General features: G+C 42.1%; 1 protein-coding gene across 2 annotated transcripts in view; it reads right to left on the minus strand.

Annotated features, from left to right (window-relative positions):
• The window catches only part of LOC120936224 (cytochrome P450 2K4-like), an 89,671-nt gene that overhangs the window by 25,888 nt on the left and 46,726 nt on the right, over positions 1–17,057 (minus strand). For both annotated transcript variants that reach the window (XM_040348418.1, XM_040348419.1), the window contains one exon: positions 15,281–15,441. In XM_040348418.1, the coding sequence (XP_040204352.1) occupies positions 15,281–15,441 (161 nt within the window). The remainder of the gene's footprint in view (positions 1–15,280; positions 15,442–17,057) is intronic.

Genomic DNA, 17,057 nt, shown 5'->3' on the forward strand with positions numbered 1-17,057 from the left:
CGTTTACAAGACTAAAACATTTTTTTTTGCTAGAAAATTGCTTAAAACCCCCAAACATTATATATATTTTTTTCTAACACCCTAGAGAATAAAATGACGGTCATCGCAATACTTTTTGTCACACCGTATTTGCGCAGCGGTCTTACAAGCACACTTTTTTTGGAAAAAATTCACTTTTTTTAATTAAAAAATAAGACAACAATAAATTTGGCCCAATTTTTTTATATATTGTGAAAGATAATGTTACGCCGAGTAAAATGATACCCAACATGTCATGCTTTAAAATTGCGCCCGCTCGTGGCATGGCGTCAAACTTTTACCCTTAAAAATCTCGATAGGCGACGTTTAAAAAATTCTATAGGTTGCATTTTTTGAGCTACAGAGTAGGTATAGGGCTAGAATTATTGCTCTCGCTCTAACGATAGCGGCGATACCTCACTTGTGTGGTTTGAACACCGTTTTCATATGCGGTCGCTACTCGCGTATGCGTTCGCTTCTGCGCGCGAGCTCATCGGGACGGGGCGCTTTAAAAAAATATTTTTTTTGTTTTGTTATTTATTTTTATTTATTTTATAATTTTTTACACTGAAATAAAAAATAAAATAAAAAATGTATCACTTTTATTCCTATTACAAGGAATGTAAACATCCCTTGTAATAGAAAAAAGCATGACAGGTCCTCTTAAATATGAGATCTGGGGTCAAAAAGACCTCAGATCTCATATTTAGACTTCAATGCAAAAAAAAAAATGGAAATGTTGTCATTTAAAAAAATGACAACAAAAAAATTGTCTCTTTAAGACGCTGGGCGGGACTGACGTTTTGACGTCACTTCCGCCCAGCAAAGCTATGAGGACGGGTGGGGGCCATCTTGCCCTCACTCGCGTCCTCAGTGAACAGGCAGCAGCACCCGATCTCCTCCGCCGCTACCGACGGCTTCCGGTAAGCGGCGGAGGGCGCGGGAGAGCGGCGGGAGGCCCTCTCCCGCCACCGATAACGGCGATCTTGCGGCGAATCCGCCACGGAGACCGCCGTTATCGTTTACATGCCCGCCCACTGAAGAGATGGATACCTCGGTTGTGGCAGCAGCTGCTGCCGTTACCGAGATATCCATCTTTAAAAAGAGGACGTATATATACAGTGGGCGGGCGTTAACCGGTTAATGCAAGCAGCGCAAGTACCTGCATTTTAGCTAATATGAAGCTTGCAGTCAACGTACAACAGCACTGGAGTATGAGAGAAGGAAGCAGTAAATGGAGTCACTATGTTCATGTGCTGACAAGAAGTATGCTGATAGATAGAGGGAACAGAGATGAGCTCACAGGCTGAGGTAGGTCCAGGACAACCTGGTCTCAGAAGAAGTGGGTCAAATGATGCTGGTGATCAGACTGAGGACATCTAGCGGCAGAATTTCTGGATTAAGACATGAAAGTTGCAACAAAATGTTTTTTTTTTGCTATTTTATCTTTACTGGTTGATTCATTGTATTCATGTGATTTTTGTCTGGTGTTCTACTTTAAAAAAAGAATAAACAGAAGTGGCAATGTGGAGAGAAAAAAGTGGTTCCAGCTTTTCAATGGTAGAATCAAGACAGATTTCCTTCAAGATTAATTGTTCCATCTGAATGTCATTGTGTAATGGTTCTATAAGCATGTGAATATATCTGATCACAACGGCAGATCACACTTAACAGCTACAAGTTTATGCTGGGTGTTATTCTCAGAAGGGATGAGTGAACTAGGTTCAGTTTGCGGGTGGTTTGCCGAACCCAGAGGGGAGTTTGGAAATCCCGGACTTAGCAGCGAACCCCATTGAAGTCTATGTGCAAATGCCATTTTGTTAAAGGATAAGTTCACCTTTCCATTCTATTTTAGGGTGGAACATGTAACATGTTCCCAGTGCTGCAGCCACTGCCAGCTCCCCCTCCCTGTGGTAGCAGTAGGGAGAGAAGTTCCCCATAATATAGTGGGGATAGAAAGTTTGGGCACCCTAGGTAAAAATTTGTATTAATGTGCATAACGAAGCCAAGGAAAGATTGAAAATCTCCAAAAGGCATCAAATTACAGATTAGACATTCTTATACTATGTCAAAAAAAAGTTAGATATTATTTCCATCATTTACACTTTCAAAATTACAGAAAACAAAAAAATGGTGTCTGCAAAAGTTTGGGCACCCCACAGAATTTATAGCATGCACTGCCCCCTTTGCAAAGCTGAGACCTGCCAGTGTCATGGATTGTTCTCAATCATCGTCTGGGAAGACCAGGTGATGTCAATCTCAAAGGCTTTAAATGCCTAGACTCATCTGACCTTGCCCCAACAATCAGCACCATGGGTTCTTCTAAGCAGTTGTCTAGAAAACTGAAACTGAAAATAGTTGAACCTCACAAAGCTGGAGAAGGCTATAAGAAGATAGCAAAGTGTTTTCAGATGTCAGAATCCTCTGTTCGGAATGTAATTAAGAAATGGCAGTCATCAGGAACAGTGGAAGTTAAAGCAAGATCTGGAAGACCAAGAAAAATATCAGACAGAACAGCTCGCAGGATTGTGAGAAAGGCAATTCAAAACCCACGTTTGACTGCACGATCCCTCCAGAAAGATCTGGCAGACACTGGAGTTGTGGTACACTATTCCACTATAAAGAGATACTTGTACAAATATGGTCTTCATGGAAGAGTCATCAGAAGAAAACCTCTTCTACGTCCTCACCACAAAAATCAGTGTTTGAACTTTGCAAATGAACATATAGACAAGCCTGATGCATTTTGGAAACAAGTTCTGTGGACTGATGAGGTTAAAATAGAACTTTTTGGCCGGAATGAGCAAAGGTACGTTTGGAGAAGAAAGGGCACAGAATTTAATGAAAAGAACCTCTGTCCAATTAATAAGCATGAGGGTGGATCAATCATGCTTTGGGGTTGTATTGCAGCCAGTGGCACAGGGAACATTTCACAAGTAGAAGGAAAAATGGATTCAATAAAATGTCAGCAAATTTTGGATGGTAACTTGATGCCATCGGTGAAAAAGCTGAAGTTAAAGAGAGGATGGCTTCTACAAATGGATAATGATCCTAAACACACCTCAAAATCCACGGGGGATTACATCAAGAGGCGTAAACTAAAGGTTTTGCCATGGCCTTCACAATCTCCTGACCTCAACATAATTGAAAATCTATGGATAGACCTTAAAAGAGCAATGCGTGACAGACAGCACAAGATTCTCAAAGAAGTGGAAGACATTTGTAAGGAAGAATGGGCAAAGATACCTCAAACATGAATTGAAAGACTCTTGGCTGGCTACAAAAAGCGTTTACAAGCTGTGATACTTGCCAAAGGGGGCAGTACAAGATATTAACTCTGCAGGGTGCCCAAACTTTTGCAGATGCCATTTTTTTGTTTTTTGTAATTTTGAAAGTGTAAATGATGGTAATAAAATCTAACTTTTTTTGACATATTATAAGAATGTCTAATCTGTAATTTGATGCCTTTTGGAGATTTTTCCATCTTTCCTTGGCTTCGTTATGCACATTAATACAAATTTTTACCTGGGGTGCCCAAACTTTCTATCCCCACTGTAGCTGTCACTACTTTTTGAAAGCAGAGTGGACATTCGGGGCTCCGCCCACACAGAGCTCTGAGAGCACAATGAACTACAAGTCCCAACATCCTTAGTGGCTGCTGGTCTGTAGTTCTCAATGAACTACCATGGCGTTGTGGAGCACTGTGGTAGATCATTGAATCTTCCTGTCAGTAAGTATCTGTGACAGACTCACCCGGGACAGGGGCTTTTGGAGGGGATTGAATGCTAGCCTTTTGCCTTGCGATCATGGGCCCTGGAATTTGGGGGAATGGTGCTCTTTGTGAGCTGTATGCCTTGGGACCCTATATATGCCACATTAGAGTGACTGAGTCATACTGTTGGGACATACAGTGTAAGGAGATGCTCATGCCATCACCTTCAGCCATCTGTCTGTTCTCTGTGCTAATTGACCCTGCTATTGTGTGAAGACGTCCTGTGTTTACACTTATGATAATGTGTATTGTATAGCAGGTGAGCGAGGAGACGTGATGTCTACCCTGAAAGGTCATATCTATGAGTCACCTCGGCTGTCTAGATTAATTTGCTCAATGTTAATTTATGTTCTGGTTACCTCCTCTTTAACTGTATATAAGATTGTATTCTTGGTTCTATTAAACACTCCATGTTCAGCAGACAAACAAGTCTCGACTCATTGTGTGCTTGTGAGCAGCTGGAATATCTGATATCTACAGTATATACAGACTGATAGGAAGCGGTATATGACGGAAGCACTCAAGCGGAGTGTGGGACGTTCCGTTACAGTATCGGCTTACCGATACGGGATGTGCAGGTAAGCAGATACACTGGCAGTGAGGAGGAGACCTGCATGGCATCAGCGATCTCCTGATCACTTGTACAATTCTTTATAGGCTCCTAATGCAAAAATTAATAAGTGCACATTTTTTTTACCTGCAAAAAGATGTGCATTTATTATTTTTTGTACCAAGGTGAACTTACCCTTTAAAGCTGCGTACACACAGTCGGAATTTAAAAACAACAAATGTTTGATGTGAGCTTGTTGTTGGAAAATCCGACCATGTGTATGCCCCATCAGATATTTGCTGTCGGAATTTCCGACAACAAATGTTTGAGAGCTGGTTCTTAATTTTTCCGACAACAAAAGTTCTTGTTGGAAATTCTGATCATCTGTAGTCAATTCCACCGCACAAAAATCTTACGCATGCTCGGAAACATTGTACTTCATTTTTCTTGGCTTGTCGTAGTGTTGAACGTGGCCACGTTCTTGACGTTCGGAAATTCCGACAACATTTGTGTGACCGTGTGTATGCAAGACAAGTTTAAGCGAACAATCCGTCGGAAAAAAATCCACGGTTTTGATGTCGGAATGTCTGATCGTGTGTACGCAGCATAAGGCTAATTATCTATTTTTGGAAAAAAGAGCATGGAAGCTGTGCACTGTCGTTGAAGATATGTGCCAATGCAAAACATTTAAAAACAAATTACTTTTCAGTGGAGAGAGTTTTTTTTAATGTAGCTAAACCACTTGACCACTGGGCACTTCCTAACCAGACCAATTTTCAGCTTTGGGTGCTCACAATTTGAATGACAATTACTCAGTCATACAACATTGTGCCCATCTGAAATTTTTGTTCTTTATTTCCCTACAAATAGAGCTTTCTTTTGGTGGTATTTGATCACCTCTGGGTTTTTTATTTTTTGCGCTATAAAAGAAAAAACACTGAAAATTCTGTAAAAAAAAAAACAATTCTCGTTTCTGTCATATTAGCAGGTTATTTCTCGCACACAGCATATGCATACCACAAATTATACCCCAAAACACATTCTGCTATTCCTCCTGAGTATGGCGATACACATGTGTGAGACTTTTACACAGCGTGGCCACATACAGAGGCCCATGCAGGGAGCACCATCAGGCGTTCTGGAGCACCAAGGCTAATTCTGACATTTAAAAATCATCATTTATTTGCTAGAAAATTACATAGAAACCCAAAACATTATATATGTTTTTTTTAGCAAAGACCCTCGAGAATACAATGGCGGCCATTACAACTTTGTATCTCGCACAGTATTTCCGCAGCAATTTTTTGAAAGCTTGTTTTAAAAAAAACTTTTTGTGCTTAAAAGAAAACAAAACAGTAAAGTTAGCCCAAAGTTGTTGCATAATATGAAAGATGAAGTTACGCCGAGTAATTAGATACCCAACATGTCACCCTTCAAAATTGCACACGCTCGTGGAATGGCGCTGAACTTAAAAATCCCCATAGGCAACGTATTGCAAGGTATTGGAGTATTGCAGGGAATTGCAGAGTATTGGAGTATTGCAGAGTATTGAGGGTATTGCGGAGTATTGAGGGTATTGCGGAGTATTGGGGGTATTGCAGAGTATTGGGGGTATTGCAGAGTATTGGGGGTATTGCAGAGTATTGGGGGTATTGCAGAGTATTGCACAGGGAGGGATGGATGGCTGGATCTGTGACTGCATTTGTCACAGATCCAGCCCACAGCAGCTGCTGCTGCCCTTCCCCCTCTCTGCTCTCACACTGTACCGATCGGTACAGAGAGGGAGGAACCGGCGTCATCACATGACGCCGGTTTGTTTACAAGTGATCGCTCCGTCATTTGACGGAGTGATCACGTGGTAAACGGCCGCTATCAGTGGCAATTTACCGCGATCCGTGATGCGCCGTGTCTTCTAGACCCTCACGAGATGAGGATTCTGGGAGGACGTCCCAGGGACGTCCCCCCAGAACAACTCGACCACGCTGTAGATGTGTTTTGTCTATAGCGCGGTGGTAAAGAGGTAAAGGGCAATATTGAAATTTCACTAATCTTTTAAATAACATCCAAAACCTAACTCATAAATTTCAGCCTACCTGCAGCCTTGGCGTTCTGTATCCTACCAAGCTGGGTGGAAATTGTGCTGATCAGGAAAGGAAAATTACGGTAAGTATCTGTCATTGAATTTTCCGATTTGCCTGACGGCTCCATGTCAGCACAGCTGAAAACTAACTAGCCACAAAGGGGAAGTAAAATGCTACACACTCCTTAATTCTGGCTAAAAACAGAAGCCAGGATGCCTCTGCCAAACTCAACTGTCATTAAAGCGGTGGTACACCCTAAAAACTACTTTTTTTTATTACACTGGCCCCCCACATTACAATACAATTAAGGCTATTATTATTTTTTTGATGCTGTACATACCTTTGTACAGCATATTCACCTGTGGCTTCCGGCTTGCGAGTCCCGCGGGAGTGGGCGTTCCTAACATGTCTGTGATTGACGTTTTGACCAAAAACGAGCTCCCCCCGTCGCGTAAGCCGCGTCACGATTGGCGAAAGGAGCCGAACGGCAATGCGCATGCGCAGTATAGCGCCGACTCGCCGTTCGGCTCCTTTCGCCAACCGTGACGCGGCTTACGCGACGGGGGGGAGCTCGTTTTTGGTCAAAACGTCAATCACAGACATGTTAGGAACGCCCACTCCCGCGGGACTCGCAACCCCGAAGCCACGGGTGAATATGCTGTACAAAGGTATGTACAGCATCAAAAAAAAAATAATAGCCTTAATCGTATTGTAATGTGGGGGGCCAGTGTAATAAAAAAAAGTAGTTTTTAGGGTGAACCACCCCTTTAAGCTGTCATTATGCTTCTCTACAGTAATGAGCCATGATATATATTGACGCACACGTAGTTGCCTTGCAGATTTTTACTGGGAACACTCAGTCTGCTGCCACTCACAATGTCGAGACCCTTCTAGTGGAGAGTACCGTGATTCCGCTGACACAGCAACCCTTTCAACTTATAGGCCAAAGAAGGTAAGCTTCACCAACCAAGAGGCAATAGTCTTGTTTAAAGCTGTGAAATCATTTTGCGCTCTACCTGGAAAGACAAACAGGTGCTCCGACTTCCTTATGCCAGAAGTTGATGTAACATTTTGAAGCTTGGCTCACATGTGACAGCCTAACTTCTTGTTTACTCCCCAAATATAATGTAGGAAGGACAACCTTTTGTGGGATATGAACGCTGGAGGCCACTTTAGGCACAAATTCAAGCATCGGCATGAGTACAACCCTGTTCTTGAACCACTTCAATACCAGGCACTTTCGCCCCTTCCTGCCCAGGGCAATTTTCAGCTTTTACCGCTGTTGCACTTTGAATGACAATTGTGCGGTCATGCAACACTGTACCCAAACTAAATTTATATGATTTTCTTCCCACAAATAGAGCTTTCTTTTGGTGGTATTTGATCACCTCTGGGGGTTTTTATTATTTGCTTAACAAATTAAAAAAGACCAAAATTCTTGAGGAAAGAAACGTTTTTCTTAGTTTCTGTCATAAAAGTTTGTTTTCTCCTTCACTGACGGGCACTGATAAGGCAGCACTGATGGGCACTGATGAGTTGGCACTAAGGTGGCACTGATGGGTACTGATGAGGAGGCACTGATGGGCATTGATAGATGGCAGTGATATGCAGCACTGATGGGCACTGATAGGCAGCACTGATGGGCACTGACCGGCAGCACTGATGGACGCTGATAGGTGGCACTGAAAGATGGTAATGATGGGCAGCACTGATGATGAGGTGCTTACAGGTGTTACTGCTAGGCACTGATTGGCACTGATGGGCACTGATTGGCACTATGGTAGGCTCTGGCACTGTGGTGGTTACTGAGAGAATTTATTGAGGAGGCATGGACTGGCAGCTTTTGGGCACTGATTGGCAGCTGATGGGAACATCGGATGGGGGCTGTGCTGATAATCAATGTGCTGACTATCAGCACAGACCCCGCCCCGCTCGGAAAAAAAGAGCCGCCGATCAGCTCTCCTCTCCGAGGAATGCCATTTACCGTCACTTCCCAGTTCACGTGAGCCATATGTACAGAAAGTATGGAGTTCCTCCTTAAGCTGCTTCATCCCATGTCCTTAACCGAGTGGCAAGCAGTGTTGTGACATCAGATAGCTGTCTAAATTAGGGGTGATTTTGCCGCAGCACACCTGGGGACTCTTCACGGCACACCAGTTGAGAAACGCTGCAGCCAAACTGCAGTATTGAAGTTTAGTTACCATTACCAATGATAACCCACTCAGCTTATATTATGTTACATTTTAAAAATAAACACCATGCTTGTAATGTCGTGAGATAATGTGAAAGTGCCCTAATTTCAACAAGTGGTTGCATAATCCTGGTATTATTTTTTACAGCCAGTGTCTGGCTTTCTTATGAAAGTGTTTCAAGTGCCTCCCTCCGTCTCGCCTCAGAAACAATCCAATGGTGCGGCCGGCTAGTCCCAGAGGCGATAAAAGAGTAGATTGCTTTTGATCATCTCTATGGCCTTGGAGGACCAGAGCGATGCCATGACTTCCCGGTCCAGGCTGGAAGTAAACAATTATTTTTTAAAAGCAAAAGATCTAAAAAAAAAAAAAATCTTTTGCTTTTACATAGTTACATTGTTACATACTGTAGTTGGTAAGGTTGAAAAAAGATACAAGTCCATCTAGCTCAACCTATTTGTGTGCTTTTATGTCAATATTACATTGTATATCCCTGTATGTCGTGGTCGTTTAGGTGCCTATAGTTTTATCTATTATCTATGCTGCCTTCTGAAAATGCTGCTTGTGGAAGAGAATTCCACATTCTTATCTGTCATGGATATGCAACAAGTCTGTCTGCTTACCTGATCTCCATGTGTTCATTAGAGGCTGACCCTGTTCTGGTTCCCCTTTTTATCACTTCCTCTTCCTGTATGGCCCCACCCTAGTCCATCCCAGGAAGCCTATATTAACCGTTGCTCTACAGGTCTGCAGTGCTGTTCAACAGTGTTCCTTTCCTTAGTTCCTGTCTGCAGTGTAGTTTGCTGGTTCCTGTTTGCAGTGTGCTACGACCATCTTTCCGTGTACCGTTTTGGCTTGTTCCTGACTTCTGCTGTTTGCCTGTGCCCCTGACCATTTGCCTGTCCCACGGTTATCCTTGTCTGCCTGTGCCCCTGACCATTTGCCTGTCCCACGGTTATCCTTGTCTGCCTGTTACCCTGACCTCAGCCTGCCCATCACCACTGTTTGTCCTGCTGGCTGCTTCCCCTTTCTCCCTGCGGAGTGTGACCTAGGGAATCTTGGGAACGCGACCTGGACCCAGTTGCGGCGAAGACCATCCTTACCATCAAAGGCTCTGGTGAATACAAAACTGGGTCTTAGACTCCGCGCCCTGGGTGATCTTAGGTTCACGCTTCGTTCCTAAAAGCAGGGGTCGGCCATAGGGTTCCCTATCCTTAGGTGCATCCCTGACCCCAACGGGGTGCACTTGTCACCTGACTACGGGTGACCTGACATTATCGCTCCTACCGTAAAGAACCCTTTATGCAGTTTCTGGTTAAATCGATTTTCCTCTCATTTTAGTGAATGGCCATGAGTCTTTTTAAAATCCCCTTTCGCCAGAAAAGTTGTATTCCTATTGTGGGGTCACCAACACAGTATTTGTACATTTTTCCCAGATTGGACGGGAGGACGTACACCTGGAGTGACGTATACAGGCGCTTGAAACGCTGCTCGTTTTGAAATTTTTTTGCTGTATTATTTTAGATCGAATGTAAGCGCAGGTTTTTTCCTCTATTAAAATCTCCCTGTGTTTACTACTTCACGATTGGAGTCCCCTCCTCTGTTTTTTTGTTTCCCCTGCTTTCTTCTTGGGCACGATTTATGTCTGGACGGACTGAGGATCCAGCCATGGATGTCTAAGGAGCATTGGTGGAGTCTACATACGGAGGATTGTCAGTGATACCTATAGTGGATGCACTTTATTATCTGCGTGGAGGTAAGAGTCCCGGGAGCCCAGGGAGGGAGCATTACACCCGTCTGGCAACTATTCTTATTGGACTGTTCTGAGATCACACTAGTTCCATTTCTCTGGCAGCCTATGCACATTTTGAATAATTATTATTTGATCACCACATTTTATTTTTCATCCTATTAATGGACACTTTATCATGGTTATTGATTCAACTCCAGCGACCTTATTTTGAACTTTGATTTTTGGACGTTTTTTCACTTTTAACACTTGATTTCATTGAGCTTTTTTGCTCTCTTCTTTGTCATCACTTATTATTATTTTTCACCATGTCTGCGTGTTAGGATGCGCGGAACCCCATTTTATCTCATTTATATATATGTGTGTATTGTAAACACTTTAGGTTTTGCAGCACCTTATTGCTACACTTTGTTTAGGGTTTTATTCATTAAGGGTCCATATTAGCGCAAAAGCACTGTCACTTTATGCACTTGTCACCTGACTACGGGTGACCTGACATTATCGCTCCTACCGTAAAGAACCCTTTATGCAGTTTCTGGTTAAATCGATTTTCCTCTCATTTTAGTGAATGGCCATGAGTCTTTTTAAAATCCCCTTTCGCCAGAAAAGTTTTATCCCTATTGTGGGGTCACCAACACAGTATTTGTACATTGAAATCATATCCCCTCTCAAGCATCTCTTCTCCAGAGAAAATAAGTTCTTTGCTTGTAATCTTTCCTCATAACAAAGATACTCCAGTCCCTTTATTAGCTTTGTTGCCCTTCTCTGTCCTCTCTCCATTTCCAGCACATCCTCCCTAAGGACTGGATCCCAGAAACTGGACAGCATACTCCAGGTGCGCCCAGACTAGAGTCTTGTAGAGTGGGAGAATTATTGTTTTATCTCTGGAGAATTCCCTTTTTAATGTATGCTTTGCTTGCAGCAGCTGGGCTTTGCATGCTGTTGCTGAGCCTGTCATCTACTAGGACCACCAGAACAAAAAAAAGTGAGCCAGCATGTAGGGTAGGCGGGTGGTACTTCCTCCATGGTCCCCTCCTCCTTGAGCGCCAAGTGTGAGTCACATAGCAGGCCTACCCCTGGGTGGGTTCTTTGGGCTAACCCTGTGGGTTAGTTCTTTGTGCTAACCCTTGCATGTGGCGTAACAGTTTGCCCAAAGGTGTGCTCACCAATGCCTGGGACCAGGCAGGAGCTGCGGGCATCTGTAAAGTCAAACATTAAAGCGGATGTGCCAGTAAAAAAAGATATTAAAAGCCAGCAGCTACAAATACTGCAGCTGCTGACTTTTAATATTAGGACACTTACCTGTCCTGGAGTCCAGCGCCGTCCGCAGCAGAGGACGAGCGATCGCTCGTCTCTCTGCTGCTCCCCCCGCCATCCTCAGTGAGGGAACCAGGAAGTGAAGCGCTCCGGCTTCACTACGGCGCATGCGTGAGTCGCGCTGCGCCCACCGATTGGCTCACACGCTGTGTGCTGGGAGCCGAGTGTTCCCAGCACACAACGGGGGACAGACGGGAAGTCTGGAAAAACCCGTCTTTTGCCCGAGACGTGTGGCCGGAAGTGGGTGCAAATACCTGTCTTTAGACAGGTATCTGCACCCCCCTCCCCCCTGAAAGGTGTCAAATGTGACACCGGAGGGGGGGCGGGTTCCGATCAGCGTGAGTTCCACTTTAGGGTGGAGCTCCGCTTTAAGGCAGCCTCCTAACTCAGAGATGAGCCATATGTGTGCAGTACCCAAAGTATGGAGTTCCTCCTTAACCTCCCTGGCGGTATGATTCTTTCAGAAAAAAGGTGCTGAAAGCGGTACCATTATTTGCAAGGAAATTTGGCGTTTTATATTGTAGGTCTGTAATTTTTAGAAATAACTCACTTAAATCTGACCAAACAAGATTCTAATAGGCATCCCGGGTATGACATTTTTTTTAAAAACAAAATTATAAATTATAATATAATAATTAATTATAACAAATAATAATATAATTATAATAAAAATTATTCAATAATGTAATCAACTCAAAATCACTGAAATTTGCTCAGTTGCAGAATTGTCGCTGTCATTTTTTTTTTTTTATGACGAATTTCCCCACAAATCGCTATCGCACAATTCTGCAAGTGATTATAATTTATTATCGCTGTTTTTTAGCTGATCTAAAACTATTTTTGACATAAAGGGACACTTTTGGTTGCTATGGACAATCTACAGTTTAAAATAAAATAGAAAAAGTGCAGCGCAAAACTCAAATATATAAATGATACTGGTATACTCAAACACCAATACCATAAGTGTGAATATAAATATGCAGAAAAAAAAAAAAAAAAAAAAAAAAAATATATATATATATATATATATATATATATAAAAAATTAAATACAATTCAAACAAACAGTCCAAAAGTCCATAAGTGTCAGAAGATGAGTGAATTAAACGAAAATAAATCTCCACCACGTGACAATCCACCAAAATTTTGAAGTGATCCCTCCACCGTTGTAGATGGCTACTCTCACCTTCATATATGGACCACTGAGTTAACAGATGGTCAATAAAGCAAATCAAATAGGCAGGTCATGAACAGGAACCAGGCTGATGTATTAGATCCTCATAAGACAACCAAACCGCAAAGGACAGGTGCATGTAAAGAGATAATCACATACTAAGTGCTCACTGTTGCAATGTGTGGATTTATTCTTTAAAAGAAGCAAAAGTCAGGCTACTCACATTTGGCCAGACAAAAAACGGCATGAAGTAACAATCTTTAGGAATGAACAGCAGATGAGCGACGTGATCATCACGCCTGAAACATCACGTCGCTCATCTGCTGTTCATTCCTAAAGATTGTTACTTCATGCCGTTTTTTGTCTGGCCAAATGTGAGTAGCCTGACTTTTGCTTCTTTTAAAGAATAAATCCACACATTGCAACAGTGAGCACTTAGTATGTGATTATCTCTTTACATGCACCTGTCCTTTGCGGTTTGGTTGTCTTATGAGGATCTAATACATCAGCCTGGTTCCTGTTCATGACCTGCCTATTTGATTTGCTTTATTGACCATCTGTTAACTCAGTGGTCCATATATGAAGGTGAGAGTAGCCATCTACAACGGTGGAGGGATCACTTCAAAATTTTGGTGGATTGTCACGTGGTGGAGATTTATTTTCGTTTAATTCACTCATCTTCTGACACTTATGGACTTTTGGACTGTTTGTTTGAATTGTATTTAATTTTTTATATATATATATATATATATATATATATATTTTTTTTTTTTTTTTTTTTTTTTTTTTTTTTTTTTTCTGCATATTTATATTCACACTTATGGTATTGGTGTTTGAGTATACCAGTATCATTTATATATTTGAGTTTTGCGCTGCACTTTTTCTATTTTATTTTTTACTTGCTTAGGATTTTTGCGAATTTCCCTTAGTGTTCAGCTGGCATTACCAGTGATCTGAACCCTGGGGGTCTGTATCACATAAATACACTTTTAATATCATAATTTTTTGATCTATATATTTGCGCTGATTGCACCTTGTTTTTTATATATTTTTACAATCTACAGTTTGCAGGGAAAAAGAACAGTTTTTATTATATAAAAGTACATGTAGGACACTGGGCAGACCACTAGGGACAAGGGGGGGTGTATTTTTTACATACAGTACTGTAATCTATAAGATTACAGTATACTGTATGTATTGTGTTTGTTTACTTTTTTGAATTTGGTGCCGTTCTCCCCTCCCGTGCGTCGTAACGTCGCAGGGAACGGAGATCGGCGGCACAGGAGGACGCTGTGTGAATCGAGCGAGGTCCCGCTCGCTCACACAGCGCGGTGGCATCGCTGGATCCAGGGACAAGGTAAGTAAACCAAGCCTGTGGATCTAGCGAGGCAAGCCCGAGTCTGACTCGGGGTTACCGCTCGCAGCAGGAAAATCTAACCCAGAGTCAGACTCGGGAATACCGCCAGGCAGGTTAAGCTGCTTTGTCCCATGTCCTACACACATATACTGATTTATGTGTTGCATTCAGAGGGACAGGTTGAGCCTCTGTCTACACTACCAGTCAGCGTACCTCTGTTACCTCACTCCCAGTAACAGAATGGGGTCACATGGGGTCACATCCGGCACATAGCATAGACCTCATCTGTGCACTTTATTCTTCTCTTCCCTTACCTAGTGATCAGGCCATAGATCTCTGTAATGCTAGTCCACCCCTGGCCACCAGCAGAGATGGACAGTTAGGGAGTGAGTTAGAGCATCGACCACCTCGCTACCAGAGAACCCATCACCTAACCAGGTACCACACCAATGAATGGTTGCCGTTTCTCCTTGCGAATACTTACTTGTTGAATGGACCCATGTCATAGTGATTTTACACATACCCCATATTGTGGTTGTAGAGTCAAGTTCTTCAGTCAAGCACCAAGACCTGCACCCCTTTTGAATAACTTTTAGACCAGGCTCTGAGCAGCTAAATCAACTCTTACTGTAGACCTGGCATGACATATATAACTTGCAATAACGTCAGTTTCTTAACTAAACCTAATTATGGCTGCTCCAGGTTACCTGCACAGATGAAGTCTCTTAGAAAAGTCTGTGCTTGGCTATGCTTGAACAGATAAGTCCATGTTCCTGGGTCCCTGGGCAGAATCAACATTTTAGAGCAGAACATCAGGGCCCAGCAAGCCTCTGGTTGCATGCGTTCCCCATGAGTTTCTCCACGTGTTCTCCTGGAGCCCCTTAGGATCTGGACCTCTTCTCTTTTATGGCACACAGGAGGTAGGCAGAGAAAGCCGTAAACACACCAGGAAAAAGCTGCAAACATTAACCTTTTTCCCTTGACCTAAGCAGCCAGGTGCTAACTAAATATGCAGTAGACTACCTGCTTACAAGCAGTATCATGGTAAAATGTTGCAATACAAATAACCTTACCAAAACCATTGGGGAACCGACAATCCTGGCATTATCATTGACTATTGTTAAAAGCCTCAGAAGTTTTGGATCATCATAGTCAAAGCGATGACCAAGCAATATGGATACAATAATATTGGCCACAGACCCATTCATTATCATAGTGTTTTCAAATGGTTTTCCTAAAATACAAGTGGAGATATTACTAAGAGCTCAAAGTTTAGTAACAATAAACATAATTCTAAGCAACAGAGATCAAGCAGTTAATGCAAAAAGAAAGCAAAGAGAGGAAGGGGCTAACTTTATTGTGTCTCTCAAATGCAGAATGTATCCTGCCTAGAGATGAGAAGACCTGAAAAAAAATGAAAAATGGGGGGAAAATTTTTTCCATATTCTTTCAAATCGTTTTTTTTCCTGGAAAAAAATCTTAAAAGAAGTGTGGAATACATTATTTTACAATGATAAATAATATACAAACTGTATAACATAAAGACCTTAAAGGATCACTAAAGGATTTTTTTTTTTAGCTAAATAGCTTCCTTTACCTTACTGCAGTCCTGGTTTCATGTCCTCATTGTTAGTTTTTGCTTTGAAGTTGCTGTAATTCTGCTGTGATCTCCACACTTCCTGGTTGCCTGTTTCCTTATAACCATCATACTGGGAGCTTTTCACGATGGTCGAAGCTGTCATTACTGTGTGTCTAAAACTCCTCAGAACCAATCAGATTCATTTTAAAAACAAAACACTGCCCTGGATTTGTTTGTTTTTGTTCTGTGGGTCTCTTTACTTCACATAAACATGAAACCAGTTTAAAACCGAAAGTGAAACTGCAGGCACATTATATGATTGAATTTAATCTATTTTTAATCATTTTTAAAAGGAATCAGTTAACTTTTATGTCTCTATACCCTGTAAACAGTAATTTCAGCAAAAAAAAATGTTTTCCTTTAGTGACTCTTTAACCAGTTAAGCCCCGGACCAATATGCAGCCTAAAGACCCAAGGTGTTTTTACAGTTCGGGACTGCGTCGCTTTAACAGACAATTGCGCGGTCGTGCGACGTGGCTCCCAAACAAAATTGCCGTCCTTTTTCCCCCCACAAATAGAGCTTTCTTTTGGTGGTATTTGATCACATCTGCGGTTTTTAGTTTTTGCGCTATAAACAAAAATAGAGCGACAATTTTGAAAAAAATGCAATATTTTTTACTTTTTGCTGTAATAAATATCCCCCAAAAACATATATAAAAACATTTTTTTTCCTCAGTTTAGGCCGATACGTATTCTTCTACCTATTTTTAGTAAAAAAATCGCAATAAGCGTTTATCGATTGGTTTGCGCAAAATTTATAGTGTTTACAAAATAGGGGATAGTTTTATTGCATTTTTATTAATTTTTTTTTTTTTACTACTAATGGCGGCGATCAGCAATTTTTTTCGTGACTGCGACATTATGGCGGACACTTCGGACAATTTTGACACATTTTTGGGACCATTGTCATTTTCACAGCAAAAAATGCATTTAAATTGCATTCTTTATTGTGAAAATGACAGTTGCAGTTTGGGAGTTAACCACAGGTGGCGCTGTAGGAGTTAGGGTGCACCTAGTATGTGTTTACAACTGTAGGGGGGTGTGGCTGTAGGAATGACATCATCGATCGTGTCTTCCCTATAAAGGGAATGACGCGATCGATGCGCCGCCATAGTGAAGCACGGGGAAGCCGTGTTTACATACGGCTCTCCCGGTTCTTCAGCTCCGGGGAGCGATCGCGACGGAGCGGCTATAAACAAATAGCCGCGCCG

This window comes from Rana temporaria, chromosome 4, assembly GCF_905171775.1.
Source record: "Rana temporaria chromosome 4, aRanTem1.1, whole genome shotgun sequence".
Classification (NCBI taxonomy): Eukaryota; Metazoa; Chordata; class Amphibia; order Anura; family Ranidae; genus Rana; species Rana temporaria.